Source organism: Akebia trifoliata, chromosome 5, assembly GCF_017979445.1.
Source record: "Akebia trifoliata isolate Shusen 1 chromosome 5, ASM1797944v1, whole genome shotgun sequence".
NCBI lineage: Eukaryota > Viridiplantae > Streptophyta > Magnoliopsida > Ranunculales > Lardizabalaceae > Akebia > Akebia trifoliata.
Window position 1 is genome coordinate 26,280,984 of NC_141379.1, and position 19,544 is coordinate 26,300,527.

The 19,544-nt window shown below is 32.3% G+C and overlaps 1 protein-coding gene across 1 annotated transcript; it reads left to right on the forward strand.

Annotated features, from left to right (window-relative positions):
- The first annotated feature begins 4,946 nt into the window (after positions 1 to 4,946).
- On the forward strand, positions 4,947 to 12,548 carry LOC147401828 (protein NRT1/ PTR FAMILY 4.4-like). Its single transcript, XM_086443243.1, has 5 exons — positions 4,947 to 5,151; positions 7,143 to 7,360; positions 9,183 to 9,623; positions 10,256 to 10,335; positions 11,598 to 12,548. The coding sequence occupies exons 1-5, from the start codon at positions 5,058 to 5,060 to the stop codon at positions 12,451 to 12,453; spliced, it is 1,689 nt and encodes a 562-aa protein (XP_086299369.1). The 5' UTR covers positions 4,947 to 5,057; the 3' UTR covers positions 12,454 to 12,548.
- The last annotated feature ends 6,996 nt before the right edge of the window (positions 12,549 to 19,544 follow it).

The following is a 19,544-nucleotide window of genomic DNA, read 5'->3' on the forward strand; positions in this document are numbered from 1 at the left end:
TATTTCTGGGTTAGTGAGATGGAAAGAGGAAATGCAGATTTCCCAGAGAAACTTCAATGTGAAATAAATGTATTTAATTAATATTTATTTATATTTATTATATGTATCAGGTGGTAACATTAATAGATGAAAATTTTAAGGGACAAGTCAAAATTTGGCTTGTCTCACCCATTTAAACGTTATTTTCTAATAAATAATAAAATAATGATAATATTCATTTTGAATTATTCGTCGCACTCACATAAAATGGGTATTCTCGAATATGATAATACTAGCAGTGCATCAAAGATGCATTTATCGACATGGTTTCAAAACTTGGTTTGACGTCTCGACTCGTTTTGTCCATGGACGAGGCTGAGTTTTTTTTTTGATGACTCAACTTGTCTCGAACGAGATAAATCATTTTACCTAGCTTATAATAATTTATTTACATATATTTAAATAAAAATAATTATAATTTTCTTTTAATAAAATTAGGGAGATTAGAAGGTGTTTAATCATAAAATCATCTTTTATTTATATCATAAATATTTAAATTCTAAAAAAGTTAATTATTTTAATCAAAATATACAAAATCTTGATTGATTCGATCGAGTTTTACTGACTTGCCAAGATTTTCAAAATATTGTTCAAATCATGTCGTTTATCTTGTGAGTTGGTGTGAAGGTTGAGACATCGTGGAGACGTATCTTGTTGTTAAACTATATCAAGATGACTCGGGCAAGTCATCTCCATCTCGGATGAGATTTAAAATCATGATAATCCATTCTTTCAAGAGATCACAATTACCATGAGCAAACATAATAATGAAGAGTAACATATTTTTGCTATGCTACTAATTGCTCTACTATTTAGCCTAAGCCTGAGTGAGGAAGAGTTGTGGGGGGAATAAAAACAACATATTTCTTAGGGATCTACTATTGGCACTCCAATTTTTTACTTATTACACCCCAATAAAAAAGTAAACAAAATATGTGAATGGTTGAGAATAAGTAATAGTTGGGGTGTTAATAGAATCTCTCTCTCTCTCTCTCTCTCTTCCAGTTGTTTGAATGAGTGTTATAATGTTTTCTAATGCCGAGATTATAATTTGAGCCAAGCCTTTGTAATGTTTGAAGAGTGTATTTTAATCTTGAATGGAGTGTAATAAATAATTTAACAAATTGGAGTGCATTATTTAAAAGTTGGGGTGCCACTTAATCAGATCAGTAACTTGGTGATGGCAAGAATTGAACCCAAAGACTATGGCCGTTGCGTGTAGAATATAATTTACCAACTAAGCAAGTTGAAATAGTAGTTGAATTATTAAGTATGTATTTAAGGTGACTTTGATCCTTCAGGGATCTCCAGACTTTCATCCCCATAATTCTGTGGCCATGAAAAGAAGGAATGAATGCAATTGGAGTGACCTCGACAAAAGTACCTATGGTTCACATACACTTTCACGTCAAGATGTGGGATGTGAAGTCCAATCTTGAGGTCACTTCAGCATTATTCTTGGAAAGATATTATTTTGCAATCATAATGAAATTATAAGATATATATATATATATGGGGGGGGGGGGGGGGGGGGGCGGGGGGGGATGATAATGTTTTTTTTTTTCCTTATGATTTTCTCTATATTTTCTAGTTAGGTCTTATTATAGCCTTTGCAGAGTGTTATCAAGCCCGATCAATCTTTTGTTTTTTTGATAATTATGTATCCTCATAGATAGATAGATAGGGGATCAGGCTCATAGTTGGATTGTACTGAGTCCATAAACCATGGTCTTGTCCAAAGATTAGTCTAGGACACGTGCAATGCCCACACATCACACTCACCAGGTAAGTAAGGGTGCACTATCGCGGGTGGCCCTTGGGGACTTAATGCTCATACTGGGTATCGAACTCACAACCTACGAGCATTAACCACTTATTTGATTGGTGGATTGAACGCAATTAGAAGATGATTGATCTTGGCTCCAAATTAAAACAAAGTAGTCTTGGACATTCAAATTGGTATCGGATGCCCATCAGATGTGTTATCATGTTCGCTTCGAAGTTTTTAGTTTTTATTTTTTGATATTATGGGGTGTCCCCACACGCTTTTGAGATCGGACATCCCTGTAGTGAAAAATCTGATCCCACAGAAGTATCCCAACCTACAACATAATAAGTTAAGAAGCCACCAAATTTCAAATAGAGAGGTACCAAACACCCACCACTAGTTTATCAAAATTTCAGAATTGTGAATCATTGACTTTTTGCCAAAAATTTGTAAACCACTTTTGATGGACTTAGAAATTTCAAATTTAGTTGATTTTTGGTGAGGATGCTCTCCTCATCATAGAAAACATCCTTACAAAAAATCAACTCAATCCAAAACTTTTAAGCCACATAAAACAAACATGTTGGCTCCTTAACGTTGGTTGTCGTACATATATATATATATATATACTCAATGGCTAATATAAAAAAAAATGGATCAATTGACGTTGCAATTACAAAATCTCATTTTATACAAGATTACAAACATTGAAATTCTTTAAAAATCAATTTTATTTATATGAAAAAAATAGCAAAATCAATCTATAAATCGATTCCTTGGGTATTTCAAAATCTTAGATGAGACATCTTGATTTTTGGATGACTCAATAAGGTGATGGATTTATAACTAAAAACTACTTCGTTGACACCAAAAACCAAAATGAGCACCTGAGTCTTCTCTTCTCGCTCGCCTAGCTAGATTTAGAATCATAAACAAGGATGTGCATGGACCTGACCCAACTATACCAAACCTCTTACCTTGGGTACATTCTACCTAAATTGGATGTCGATTGAGTTGAATCAATTAAAAATATATTAATTCTAAAAATTTTGAACTTTTTAAGAATTTAAGTAAATAAATAATATATAAAAATATATTATATATAACCAAACAACTCGATCGAGTTTTGCCCCGACTTGTTTCAATTTAGTAATCCAATGTAGCTCAAGACTTAACTTGATGAGTTGGTTTACACTCAGTTTGAGGACTGATCACCTCAAAATCCAATTGAATCAAGTTGACTTGGCTAAGTTATGAGTCAACTCCACAAGATTTAAAACTATGCTACAAAGTCTAAATGCTAGAAGTGCACAAGTAACAATTGTGGAATGATGTACAACATATAACAACGATATTTATGACTAGGGATGACAATGGGTTATGGGTACCCATTAAACCAGATTCAAATTACCTGGTTTTGATTCCTTTTTTATGGGAATCGATTAAAGTTGGATCTAGAATAGAATCAAAGGAATTGAAACTGTTAGATTCTATATGATAGGTACCCGAAACAAATTTTTTTCGTCATTTCTTTTTATACGACAGATGAGTTAAGGTTTTATTACATTTTAAAATAATACACATTACATAGAATGCTTCAAAAATTTTTTTTTTTTTTTTGAGAGCTACTATTGCCGCACTGACTTTTACTAATGCCACACCAATTCTTTTATGAATCACCACACCGTTGGTGTGGCGTTAGTAACAATTTGTGTGGCAATAGCAACTTTTTTTTTTTTTTTTAAATATAAATTATGCCATTACTTATAAAAGTTTATTATTTGTAAAGAAGATGGAAAAAATTCCGTTAACTCACATCTTTAATAAAATTAATTGTAATAAAATAAATATTTTGTTTTCCGGATGACATGTTGATTTTTTAGAAGGAATTTATTTTTTAATGATTCAAAATATCTTTTTCAAATTCGATTCTTGAGAACTTGAACACTTAACTACCCACATTTCTTGGCGATTTTGATTTCAGTTTGACAAGAACAAAAATCAATAAAAATATAATGATTCCAATTCTAAATACCTTGGTGCACATAAGGGGTAAAGAGCCGCGCTACATCGACTTCCTACAACACTATTTGTGCAAAGAGCCATTAATTTTCCTTGAATACACAACACTCATATCTCAAGGAAAAGCATCTATGCAATCCACCACCGCCACATCAGTGCAATAGGAGGGGGCAGTGTTGTAGGAAGTCAGTACCATTAATCAAAGGAAAAAATACACCTAAAAATACTAAGTCCAACTAGCCTTACTAACATAGAAAGAAAAAAAAGGGCTTATTAAATCTCATCCACAGTCAAAAAGACCTTGAGCACATATCTTTTTTACAGTGGATGAGGTTTAGTAAGTCTTATTTCCCAAACTTAGTAAAGAAAGGGTTTGTCAAAGATGTTTATTTGCAAGTCCTCAAAACCTATCCAATTCACTTTCCTTTTCTCAAAAAAAAAAAAAAAAACCTATAATTTAAGAACCTAACCAATTATTGGACCCAAAAATTGTTAAATTGATTTTATTGGATCGGTTAAATTTGATTGCACCGGTTTTCATTTTTATTCATTTATCTCCTTTTATTTTTTACAAATAAAAATGTTATATATTATTTTTTACAAATAAAAAAAAATTATATACTGTTAAGATTTGACTATATATTTTCAAATAATAGTTTTTTCTCAAAAATATCATCCAAAGAAAAGGAAGCCTTTTAAGGTTAAATGGTTCACAAAAACCGGTTGTTTAATTGGCTCAACGGTTAACTAACCGGTTTTTCTTTAAATCAAACCAACTTTATTGCAAATTCCAATTGAACCGGTCTGAAACAGGGTTGGAGAGTAAAAAAAGAAGAAAGGGACTGGCCAGCTGTCTATGTTATCTTGGATAGAAATGATATAATTTTAGTGGTAGTTCAAGGTCATTATTGTCTTATAACATTAAAGAAATAAATAAATTCTTTGTATTTGACTTTTTTAAATAAAAAAAAATCCTTGAATTAGTTTATTCTATCTACAAATAATAAAATATGAGATTTTTTTTGGCAGCATTTACACACCAACTCGAATGGCAGTGAAGTGAATTGTAGGGACACGTAGCAAAATTTATTGGTGTTGCAGGAGTTTTTTTGGTACGTTTAGCACAAACAGAGAGTGACGGTGGGAGGAGAGAAAGGATGGAGAGTGATACAATGGCAAGACAGTGCACCTCCTAAGAGAAGGAAAAGGTAAAGGTGAAGGAGAAGTCATGATGAAGGTTGAGGACGTCTACGTGGATTGGAGGGGTAGACCATGCAATCCTCACAAGCATGGTGGAACGAGAGCTGCAGCCATTGTTCTTGGTCACTTTCTCTCTCTATAAATCAACCAACATGCATGTTTTCCTTGTTTCTTCATTTCTATGTCTTCTTTGAACCCAGATTTATAAGAGTAAAAAAAATAAAAACTCATCTTCGACAAATTGTTTATTTTATTTTTTTAAGATTGTTAAATCTATTTTTAATGAGATTAGTAATTCAGTGCTAGTGCTAGAGGGAATTGAACTTAATAGACTTATAAGAGTGATTGTTCACTCACAAACCAACACTGTTTTGGCATGTGACGTTGATGATATAAATAATAAGAAGAAAATTTTTCTCTCCTGCACACACATCCACTGTTTTAAAATTTGTATTTTTATATTTCAAATCTTAAAAAATGTAGTCGGATCCACATGGATTATTATATTGGCTATCTAACACCACAACTCTCTAGATTTCATAAAAAATCTTATGGTATAAAGAACAAAAATAAAAATAATTTTTTTTCAAGCTTGAACAATGGTATTAAAAATGGACGGTTACCCAATACTTAAATTTAAAATTAAAATACAAGGGGGAAAAATAACTTATTTTTAATTTTTTGAAATTCATTCTGTACAACACTTTTGTGTTGGATCATATTTTTTAATGTGACAAGATGATCTTATTAGGAAATTTCGATTTTTTACCATGGGTAGAAGAGAGAAAAATTCTCTTATTATTGCCTATATCATCAGCACCCCATGCCAAAATAGTATTGGTCTGTGAGCAAATTTGCTCACAGCGCAATGAGCAAACAATCACATAGATTTACAATATCATCACCCCTAGATTTTAGGGTGAATTACTATTTCGTGAGTCGAAAATGAATTATTTATGAGTTGAAACACTTTTCATTTTAATCACCAAAATGTGAACAATCGCGTTCTCATTAAAAAATATTCAGAACGAAGTGACTATTTCACAGGTATAAAGTGACTATTTCGCAAGTTCACAATGTAATGCGAAATAGTCACTTTAAAAACTTTCGAATTCGTTGTCATTCACATTTTGGTAATTAATATGAACAGTGAGCCGAAATCATAAATTCTTCAAAAGTTGATCACTTTTCATAAATATCTCTAGTTTTTACCAACTAAGCTAATTGTGCAAGAACATGAAGGTCACTTAGCTAGTTTTCCACTGTGAACCCTCATTTATTTGTCCAAAAATCAAGCTCATTTATTTTATTTTTTGAAAATCTTAATCATTTATTTTATGAAAACCCAATCAAGTCTTTGGTTTTTTATGATATTAAATAGTTGGGATTAATTGTGAGATTACTAATCCATATCATAAGAAAAAAAAGAAATTTTGTTTTTGAAATATTATATGTATATGATTTTGTTTTAAAATTAGTATGGGCTAATTCGGAAGGTTTCAACTTGCTTGAGTCATCAAATCAATAAAATAAAAGTGGGCTTGGTAAAAGACCGATCCAATCTCCAAAGTTGATTCTTAGAACCATGCTCATAGGAGTTATAATTGCAGAAATTATATATAACACCACAAACAACGACAAATATTAAATTGTTTTCATGGATACTTGAAGGGACCTTGTTGATATTGTATAACATATATATATATATATATATATATATGTGTGTGTGTGTGTGTGTGTGCGCGCGCGCGCGCCAAAATTTTCAAATTTCTAACCCTAGTTTATAAATTGAAGAATCGTGGACCGTCCAATTTTTGTAAATCACTTTTGATGGGATTAGAAGTTTTGGAATAAGCTGATTTTTTGTGAGGATAATCTCTATGATTTTGGTGAGGATGATCTCCTCATCATAGAGATCATCCTCACAAAAAAATCAGCCCATTCCAAAGCTTCTAACCCATGTTTTGAAACATGTTTGGCAAACTTTAGGGCTGCTGAACCGTTCCCATATATATAGGTAGTGATGAAATCTTTCATTATAATATTATCATCTTTATATATTTTAATTTATTGGATTTTGTTGTGGTGGTGGGTATTTTTTTTTTTTTTTCAGGGCTTCAAGCATTTGAAATTATGGGGACTAATGCAGTTGAGAACAACCTCATAACATATGTGTTCAATGAGATGCACTTTTCACTATCAAAATCAGCAAACATAGTGACAAACTTAATGGGGACACTCTACCTTTTGTCTCTCCTTGGTGGCTTCCTCTCAGATTCTTATCTTGGGAGCTACTCCACCATGCTGTCCTTTGGCTTAGTTGAACTAGCTGTAAGTTTAATAATCTCTCTTTCAATTAATTTTTACATCTCAAAATCAAAATATTACCTCAATTAATGGAGTGTGGTTGTATTTGTTTGTCAGGCCTTGTTGGTGGAATATATTTTTTGAAATACACACTTATTAAGGGTTTTCAAATATTAAAGATGTTGAAGAAATGGATTTTTGGAGAAAAATTCAGGGCTTTTATAGTGAGGTTGAAAATGAGAGTGTTTGGTTGCTTTTTTGTTAGTCTATCAAGGAAGACCTGGTCAAGGAGGTATATCATCTATTTGGAAACAGTGTATCTCACCCTCCATATTTTGCTGAGTATTTGAGACCGTAGTTAGCAATTCAGTGTACGGGGAAAAAATGGTATGGAAATAAATTGGGTACCATTCGAAATAGTAATGCACCGATTCATTTGAAAATTTGGCAAAAAAAAAAAACATAGATGATAAAAATACGATACGGAAATAGTTCGAGAATGATTTGGATCCAATAATTTTTAAAACTTTCAAAAATTCAGATATATATAACATATGATATGACCTAATAATTCTAATTTACTAATCAAATTATCAATACTTAAATTAAAAATATCTTAAGTAAAAAAGTAAACAATCCACAATCACATTCATCCAATAAAATATATATTCGCAATTAAAGATTTACTTTTAATCCATCTAATAATCAATGTAAATAAAAAGTATAAAACATGATATACTAATTAATACCAAAATCATCAAGTCCCATGACTTAATTAAATTCAAAAAAGAATTTCTTATCGTTTCTAAAAAGTTATTAATGCGAAATTAACGAAAATTTCACTGGACGGCGAACAGTGGACGGTTAGCGAGTAAACTCCACAGTGGGTCGGTGGGGGCGATTTTCAACTAAGGATTTTTTTTTTTTTCTTTTCTCTTGAGTCTTGAATTTTGAAGTGAGAACAAGAAAATACGACGTATTTTAATAAAATTCTTACGGAATGTACGTACAAATCACGATCCAGTTAGGATTCAAAGATCTGCAAATTAATCTAAATCTTTGAATCTAACAACAGGTCTGATTGGGAAGAGTAATATACGTTTAATTCGCGAATCAATCGCGAATTACTATGTTTGAGACATTCTTGTTTTTTCAAACTGATGACATACTCTTTGACCTCAATCTCCTCTTAAGAGAACTATATGAAAATGACCTAAATGCCCTCCCCTTCAATCTCTAGTCGCAGACCATTTATTTTCCTCCCAAAAATCCATCCTCTTCGAGTTCTTCAACCTCTAGGGTAAATTTTGTTAAACTATTTAACCACTCATAGGAAACCCTTGACTTTTCTACCCAAAGATTCAGGGTTGAAGATGATGGGCTTTGATGAAAAAATAAAGGGTTTTTGGCTACTACACATTGAAGATGAGAGAATTTAAGTCATTCTATATTAATTTCTCAAAGAAAACCAAGGTCAAAGGAGTATATCCCCAGTCTTAGTACACGGTATATCTCAAACATTCACCAAAATGTGGAGAAGTAATTATATCACATTCTTATCATGGTTTTAAAACTGGGTTTCATGTCTCGTCTTGTCCATGCCAGATACCAAGTCGTCTCAGACAAGTTTTTTGATACGTTTGAGACATCTCGTTCAAAAATGAAACAAAAAAAATTAATGAGGGATTTTAAATCTCGCCCGAAAAATTAACTTGTCTATCCGTCTTGTCCATTCCTGATATCGATACAACTCGAGCGATACGTCTCGATCTCGGACGTGTTTTGAAACCATGATTCTGATTGATAAATAATGACTTGGGGGAACTAAGATATGTATATCAAACAGGGTTTCATATTGCTAACAGTACAAGCCCATCTCCCACAACTAAGGCCACCAAAGTGCAACATGGGAGCTGAAGAAGAACAATGTTTAGAAGCCAAAGGTTTCAATGCCTTTATTCTCTTTCTATCTCTCTACTTGATAGCTATAGGGAGTGGTTCTCTAAAGCCTAGCATAGCCTCTCATGGAGCTAACCAGTTCAGAAAAGAAGATCCTAAGCATTCAAGGAAGGTTTCAACCTTCTTCAATGCTGGCTACTTCACTGCCTCTGTTTCACAACTCATTGCACTCACCGTTCTTGTGTGGGTCCAAACACATTCAGGGATGGATATCGGATTTGGGATTTCGGCCCTTGCCATGCTCGTCGGGTTGATATGTTTGATATCTGGAACTACTTTTTATAGGAACAATCCTCCTGCTGGAAGCATCCTCACACCTATTGTCCAAGTAATCTCAATTTCCTTATTTTCTATCTTTATTATATTTAATTACTAACATTAATGTCCAACATTTCAAGGGGACACTAGCAACCTCCACAAACATGTACTTCTCATATATATTATTTCTTTAAAAAATATTTTCTATTTTATCTTTTAGTTCAAAAAGTGAAAATTCTATAATAATTGTGCAATGACAATTTTGTAAATATCGCAAAGTAATCAAATATTATTTTATAAAAACATGCACGGAACCATAGATGTTTTGTTCTTGTTGTCATGATATTTTTTGCAATGACTCAAGATCCAATATAGTGTCCCATTCCTATAAAATAGGATAGGTGTCTACATGGCACGTTTTAATTAATAGGTGTTTAAAGCACCTCGGGCTCCTATATGCAGCCCAAGGTGTTTGAATTCCAACAAAATTGTGTCACGTAGATACTTAACGTTTTTATAGGAATGGTATGGGATACCGTTCTGGATCGTGACTCATGCTTGGTGCCTAGAGAGTTCAAAATAGAAGAGAAATCAATCCACAAAGCCTACTTACAAATCTCGAGGAGGATTGCGGATTTTTGCAATCATAACCCTTATATTAGCTTCTGTAATAACAAGAGTGATTTTTGGTTTTCCTTTCAGGTTTTTGCTGCTGCGTTTGCAAAGAGAAATCTGGTTCTTTCATATGATCCAAAGATGATGCATGGAAGTCAAAAGTTCAGGTGAATCCTTAACTTTTTTCGAAGAAGGTTACCTTTGTTATTCATTGTGGACTTAATTTGGATTTGAAATGATCAAATCTTAAAACTTCAAACGAATTCATAAGTTAATTGCTCTAAAAACATTTGTTGTAAAAAATCACAGTTTTATAGTTTTTATCATTTTGTTTGGGGCAAGACTTGAACTCAAGACCTTTTGGATTTTTAGTTGAGTAGAAATTTTAGTTTTAAGTACAACGGTTTCTATGTGCCTCAGTCAATGATAAGTTCTTCCAATTTCTTCGTGCTTTTACATTATTCTATTGTTTAGAATATATCTGTTTCAAGAACACAAAACTTAGAACCAGAACTAGAATTAACAATAACATCCACTCAACTAGGATCAATATTTGGATACATCAACAAATTAATGTGCTACATTAATTGATAATGTGTTAGACTAGGAGTCGGTCCTTTAAGGTTGATTACAGGTTCTAATTAGATTCATAGAAAATTTAACCGCAGCAATGGATATTCACCTTTCACCATGTCTGATACCTCATGTTCGTTTTGACTTTACATGGGTAATGCTATTATCTCACTACAGATCGATTGTTCTAATTTCTAATTTCAGGAAAAAACATATGGATCTGTTGTTGATGGGAAAGGATGGATTAACAAATGACCCTTATATAATGGTTGGAGAGAGGGCCAAGAATTCTAGTTAGGTTTTCTAACCCACCCAAGTAAACATCAAATAATATTTATTTTCCATATTAGCTTATCCTAGAGTACCAATTAGGATTGAAATTACTATAATTATGAGAATCCAATTAATTTTAGAAACACATGCGGGCCAAATAATAGCAAGTAATTCTAATAGGTCACACATGTATATATATATATATGTACTATGGACTTGAGCTTCATTTTTTTTTTTTTGATCATCAAAATCTTTGGGTGTATGAAAATCTAACGGAAAATACACTTACTTCCAATTTAATGGTTTGTAAATTAATTTTATTCTTGATCAACTTGAGCTAATGAGCTTGTTAGAGCCCTAGGAATTGAGGATAACACGATAAACATGTGCCTCTGTCGCCTAATTTGATAAGTTTCATTGCATCTACAGCTTCGGTAATTATTAGCATTGTTTCTTTAAAATTTGGATCCTGATCAGACATTTGTAGTTCAGATTAATTCTTTCGTCCAATTATGTTTATTGGTTTCTATATTGCATTGTTAGTTACTATAACAATACATGCACTAATGAAGAAAATTTTCAGGTGCTTGGACAAGGCTTGCATCAAGATCCATGATGAGGAGGATCCTGCCAATGACAGCCCATGGAGACTATGCACCATAGCTCAAGTCGAGCAAGTCAAGATCATCATCACCGCAATGCCAATCTTAGCTTGCACAATCATTTTCAACACAATTCTTGCTCAACTCCAGACGTTTTCGGTTCAACAAGGACGCATTATGGACACCCATCTCACCAAAAACTTCAAAATCCCTCCAGCTTCACTTCAGTCCATCCCATATATGATGCTAATCTTTCTTGTTCCTCTGTATGAGATTGCTTTTGTCCCATTTGCTCGAAAAATAACCAAAAATGAATCCGGAATCTCTACTCTACAACGGATAGGTGCTGGCCTATTTCTCGCGACCTTCTCCATGATCTTGGCAGCTTTGATGGAAGACAAGAGAAGGAACTCAGCAGTAGACTTGAAAAAAATTATATCAATCTTTTGGATCGTTCCGCAATTTCTCATTTCGGGATTTGCCGAGATGTTCACAATAGTTGGTCTTATTGAGTTCTTCTACAAACAATCTTTGGGTAAGATGCAATCCTTCCTAACAGCCATGACCTATTGCTCTTTCTCATTTGGGTTCTACTTTAGTTCTCTTCTTGTGTCTGTTGTGAATAAGATCAGTTCAAGTTCATCTAGTAAGGGATGGCTAAGTAGTAATGACCTCAACAAGGATAGATTGGACCTTTTCTATTGGTTACTAGCTGCCCTTAACTTCCTTAACTTTCTCAATTATCTTTTTTGGTCCAAATGGTACTCTTACAACCCATCAAAATCACCATCTTCACCAATTCATACATGTGAGGAGAATGAAAATATTATACCTTAATGCTATTGCAAGATTCACATGTTATGATCATAAGATGTAAGGAAATAATCTAACTATTATGTTTTGCTTCATTTATTTGGATGGATGATTCTGTAGCTCTCCTTAGAAAAATGTTCATTTGTTTTCATTTCTTGTCAATCATTTTCTCTTCATGAAAGACATATATGTATATTGGAGTTAGGCCTCTAATGTTTTCTCAAAAGAGTACTATCATGGTCGAACGGGGCAATTACATTTTTTACTGTTCGTTTTTCGCAAAATTGATTGTATCGTCGCTTAATCGGCCGATGCTAACAGCTTACCTGCCAAAATAAATTAAATGGTACACTTGTTTCCTGATCATGATCCTTTAGTGAGTGGGTCAAACCTCTACTATGATAGGTTTCTTTCTCATGATTCATGAATTTATGAGCAACCAATCCTCCCATGAAAAATATAATATGAATTGGGTCGTTAAAATATACCAATTCAATGGGATTTCGCCACTTATCGTGACAAACCAAACATGCCAAGCCATTTCTTTTGTGAAAGAATAAAATTAAATTTATTCTCTCAATCTATCCTTGAAAAATCAAACCAACAATTGGACAAAAAATTTCTCAAATTGGTTGGATTGTGGTTTGAACTTGATTCAATTTGGTTGGACCAGTTTATATTTACTGAAAAAATTATATATATAATTGTTTCTAAATATATTATTATCATTTCCTTTTATAAAATATAAACATAAAAAACATTAATTCATTAACTGAACTGATTTTTCTAAAAAATTTGGTTAGACTAAGTCTGACTACAGGTTCAATATTTCAAAACACTACTCTCAATTAATAATTATAATATTAAGTAATTAAAGAGAAAACAATCCCCGACAAATCTAATCCCAATCTTTAACATAATCAAATTTAATCATATTTTAATCCTATTAATTATTTGATTTGGTTTATCATAATTCACCTTACTACAATGCTTCATAACTTTATACTATACATTTTCCACTGCATCTATCTTTTTCTTGGCAACCATGATTAATATTTCTAATATTAGTTTTATCAACCATTGAGATGTGTTTTAAAAAAATCCATAATTTCTAATTGTTTTTTTTTACTATTGTTGTGTAAAGTACCATAGATGAGTTTTGTTCCTCGGAATTTGACAAACATGGGATGTTTTATAAGCCAGACCGATCCAATGGTCTGAGAAGGTTCAACCAGATTTAATAATAAGATCAATTTGACTAGTGAATCCCAGTTTTTGTTAAGGGTGTCTTATGCTGTCACATAAACGTTTTACGCTATCCTAATTTAACAATGGGTAAGAGAGTGTAAATATGTTATTTTATAATACATTTTAGTTATATTTTGTTATAAAAATAATAATCTAATTCCATATAATATAGTAGGGCATAAAATGAGTCGGACTTGACCCGAAATTGAAGTAATTAGATAATCGACTTTGACAAGTTTGGATGGTTAGAGTAGATTTGAATAAAAAAGGACTAATCACATCGGGACACAAAAAAGTCATATATCGAAATTCGTAAAAATTGACAAAATAACCAAATTAATCCATACTTTAAAATGTTTCATCGCTTGAAAAATGCCCATACAATTTGGAACACATTTAGAAATCTTCACGCTTAGGAAAAAAAAAAAAAAAAACATGAAATGACAGATTTTCCTATAAAATGATGCTTTTTCACATAAAATAATTATTTTCGGCTTGTGAAATAACACAAATTATCACATAAAATGACGACTTTAATCACATGAGACAACCCTTATCAATCTTGATGAGAAGATAAAATTAAAGTCAAAATTTTAATCAAGAGATTGAATATTAGATCTTTGTCGATAAAATTTAAACATTTTACTTAATACACTCCAATGAGAAAATGGAAGCAAAACCAAATTAAGGTGATGTACCAATAGTATTAAAATTTAAAGGTCGACCAATCAATTTAAAAACAAAATCAACGCATCAATAGAATCCGTAAATCATATTAGTAATTTTAAACCAATCAATTGATTAAATTCCAATCTCCGATTAAAATCATTATTCACTAAAAAGGATTAAAAAACCATCAATAAAAAAAAATTCAAACAAATCGATGACCAAAACCTTGATAAAATATAACAACCTAAGCAAAGTATGAGATCTCTCCCTATCCATTCTCTATACTCACATGATGCAAGAAAACATAGAAACAAAAAATATGAAGTCTTTCCCAATTGATGGTTTAGTCAATAAAGATTGAAGACAATGGAAATAAAGCACAAAAAAAAAGGAAATAAATTAGAGAACCTTCCCTTGTGGATTCAATTAGTAAAGTGAGAACAGGAAACAAAAAAATTAGAAAGAAAAACCTATAAAAGGCTCTCCATTCTTTCAACACATAATTTTTTGGCTCTCCTACCTACGTAAGAGCTCCCCCTTGGATTCTCACTCACTCGAACACCCTCACTCCCGAATTTTCTATCTTGTCTATTTTTTTGGACGAGAAGAATAAAAAAAAATACATAAGAAAATAGAAGAGAGAAGAGAAAAAAATAAACTCACTTGATTTGTCTTCCCCAATAACACCACCGGATCCCTTCATTTCTTTTGTCCACGCCCAGCTAATAACCTAGCACCTTATTCTTCTGTCAATGTCCAGCCAACAATCGAGACCTCCTCTCCTCATCTTTCCTATCATGACCCAGCCAACGTCCCAACCTTCTTTTTTTTTAATTATATTTTCCTCTTCTTTTAATAGTTAACCAACTCGATGCCACCCCCACTTTCTTCTTTTCATGCATAGTCTGACCACAGCTAACCTCTTTTCTTCTCTTTTATTCTTTCACAACATCATCGAACCAACTCCATTTCTTTTCCTTTTAGCATCCGATAGCAACTGAATCCACTCCATCCTTTGCATTTTCAACAATCTCACTTCTAACAATCACGTGAACGTCTTCCATTAACCTCCAAGTCTCAATCTCGCTCCATTTTCATTCTTTTAGTGTCCTCTCAAAATTTATTAGGCAACTCTAAAGGATTTCATAGGAGCCACAATCATGTTCCTTGCTTAAGGTGAGTCTTATTTTTATCATTTTTTATTGATGAGTTCATATCATTATACAATTCCTTCTCCTCCCCTTGTTCATGATTTTACACAAGCATGTCAAATTTACCTTTGTACGATCTCCATATTTTAATGTATATTTATTTTTCCTTTTTCAAATCTTCTCATTGGTTTCATAATGTCCATGTTTATATGATTTGTTCAATTTGATAATATTCATATTTGCAATGACCTCCTTGATTTAATTATATTCGTGTTTATGTGATTTGATTGATTCGATACTATTTGTGTTTACGATGGTTTGATCGATTTAATAATATTTATGTTCATATGATTTGGTCAATTCCATAAAATTCATGCCTATGATGATTTGTTTAATTTGATAATATTCACGTTCATGATGATATTTAACTGATCTGGTAACTATGCTTGCTCATTGTTAGGATTCTAACCAATTTAGAAATTATTTATGCATGTGATATATTCTCCAATTTATTTATGAACATGGATTGTTGATCAATTTGAAAATTTTATGCATGTGATATATTCACTAATTTGATAATTTATTTATGAACATAGATTGTTTACCAATTTGGAAATCATTCTATACACATGTGAATATTTACCAATATGAAAATCAATGATATATGTGAATCCTCATCAATTTGGAAAATATTTATACATAAGGACTTTGAACCAATTTTGTAATTTTACACATGTGATTGTTTCTACCAATTTGGAAATTCTTTGCATGTAATGATAAATTTATTGATTTGAAAATTAATTATGCATATCATGTGATAATGTGTTTATTGTAGATGCAAAAACATGCACTACCTTGAGATTTATGACGATGCCTTATGATCTCCTCTCATCGTGCCCTTTGGTATGCCTGCAACAAGACTTCTACGACGCCCAAGTCAAAACCTTAATATAAAAATAATATCAAAATTTAAAAGAGGAAATTCATACCTTTTAGTACCTATGTCCATCTATTTATAAAGATGAAATCCTAAAATCCCTTTAGATCCTGATATCGATTTTACCCTTATCAAATTTAGAAAGAGATCTTAATTGGTAATTTTGAAATATCTTTAGTCAATATCCCGTCCTTATACATTCATTCTTCCTTGAGACTTTTCTTCATCAAGATTTTAACTACTTGGGATCTAATTCCCGATTTTTAGGGATTTAGACTGATTGAATGGCTCTACATGCGTCTTTGACCCAATATTTCCCCTACCAACCAAGGTCCGAACCTATGGTTGATTTACGATCAAGCTACCGAGCTTATCCCTAAGGATGAGTTAGCTCGGATCTCTATGCCTAACTAGAATCCCTAGGTACCACATGTCACCCCTTGGCACCCAACAAAAAATATCCTCTACAATTGTAGACACCCCATTTTTGCACTCGCCTGATTAATCAACTCGTCAACCCGATTGCAACGGTTCCCAATGATGGATGTTTATTCCAATGTTTTATTTTGTTATCAGATATGTTTCGAAAATCCGGATGAGGTATCTCGAACTGACAAAACCTTAGAAACCACGCTACGCTAGGAAAATACAACCCCATAAACGTAAAAATCATCATATTGTAGACCAAAAAGAAGCTTCACGATAAAATCATTAAAAATGACCAAATTATCAAAATACCCTTAACATCAAAACAATCCTAGAGCCTACATTACACTTAGAAAAATCCATTCAAACACATAAAAATACAAATTGAAATCAAATAAATTATTTCGCCAATTTTCACAGAATTCGATAAAATTACGAAAATGCCCCTCATCAAGTTCACAACCATTTCATACAAAAAACTTCATAAATGACAAAAAACCAACACTCACATTGAATTTCTTACGAAAAACTGATTCCAAAACATCCTGGAACATTGAAAAATGACTTAAAACGTAAAAAATCCTTTCCGAGGGTAAAATGGTAATTTCACAATTTTAATAATTAAAATTTTCGAAATTAATAAATAAATCATTAAATAATGTAAAGTGAAACATTAATAAAATTAATTTTAAAATTTAAACAAAAAAAATCGATCAATCAGGCTTTCAGGCAAAAGTATTGATAGTTCCCAAGATATTTCTTTAAGGACCCCTCCATTTGGGGGTCCAAAGAATTAAAGATATAATAGAAGGGGGTTCTCCAAAAATTTAAAGTCAATCAAACAAGACTAAAGTCAAGATATTAAAGTCAATCAAATAAGACTAAAGTCAAGATATTAAAAACCAACCAAGAAAGACTAAAGTCAAAGTATTAAAGTCAATTTCATAAGACTAAAGTCAAAACCCTAAATCAAAATCCTAATCTAAACTAATCAAGTCAATCTTATAAGACTAAAGTCAAAATCCTAAATCAAAACCCTAATTTAAACTAATCAAGTCAATCTCATAAGACTAAAGTCAAAACCCTAAAGACTAAGCCCATCTTATAAGACCAAAGTCAAAATCCTAATTAAAACTAATGCTTCTAAAAAACTTTATAAATAGGAGCCTCCACACCCTATTTTCGTATCAAAGAAAAAACCCTAGAAAAAGTAGGTGAAGAAGCCTCCACAACCTTCCCAAAACCCTAATTTTGGAGCCCCAACTCCTTACTTAACACCCCTACTTCGATTTCAACCTAAAAAATACCTAGAAACCTTTTAAAAATAATTCCAAAATCTACAACAAATTCGAAGCACTCAGATCCAAAAGGAGATACCTTACCTCGGATATCAGAAATCAGATCCGGAGACAAACTAAGTAAGGAGTACGGTACAAGGAGCAGTTTCACCAGATCTGAGGGAATAACACCTTTGCAGATTGAAGGTAAGATTTTCGTTATTTTTTTAATCTAGATTTTGTCATTAGCGATGTAGTTTTATTTGGGATAAGAAGAGACCGGTATTGGCCGGGCGGAATTGGTGCCTAACACCTTCCAACCCCGTAATATGATCCCCAGATTCAGTTTTTCTGTAGAAGATTAGTTTTATCCGTTTTAGAGTCAGTTTGGTTCCTATACCATAATAACTAGGTGGCGACTCCCAAACCTCAAGGGTCAAAAGCGGATCCGCGCACCCCGCGGATCGAGGGCGCTTTCAGTGGCGACTCCACTGGGGACTATTGAGGATCAGACTTGAAAAACTCCAAGTATGGGAGCATTGCCAGGATGACATAGTTTTTTTCTTATTTAGTTTGACTTATTTTATTTATTTATTTATTTATTTTTGTGGTTAGATTGTGGATGATTTTTGGTATTGTATTTTCGTCCAATTAAGGATCACTTTTTGATGACCCCTAAATAATGAGAGATTCAAATTGACATATGAAAAGGCTAGAATGATAAAGGTTGGGACAACAATGTTAAAATATTTTTACAGAATATTTTAGTGAGAATTAAGTCTGGGAACCTCTTAATAATATGTAGATCCCATCGAGTAAATTAATTTAGAACCAGAATTCACTCGATTTCGTTATCGGGAGCCTTAGATATCATCGATGCAAGTTCAATATGTAAATCTGGAATTATTGCTGAATGAAGATTGCGACAGCAATGTTAAAAAGTTTTTATAGAACGTTCTAATAAGAATTATGTTTGGGCACCTCTTAATAAAACGTAGATCTTATCGAAAAGATTAATTTAGAACTTGAATTCACTCAATTTCGTTATTGAGAGCCTTAGATATCATCGATGCAAGTTCAATCTGTAAATCTGAAATTTCTACTGAATGAAGATTGGAACAATAATGTTAAAACGTTTTTACAGAATATTCTAGTAAGAATTAAGTCTGGGAACCTCTTACTAATATGTAGATCTCATCGAGTAGATTAATTTAGAATCTGAATTCGCTCGATTTCCTTATCAGGAGCCTTAGATATCATCGATGCAAGTTTAATATGTAAATCTGGAATTTCTGCTAAATGAAGATTGTGACAACAATGTTAAAACGTTTTTACAGAATATTCTATTCAGAATTATGTCTGGGCACCTATTAATAAAATGTAGATACCATCGAGTAGATGAATTTA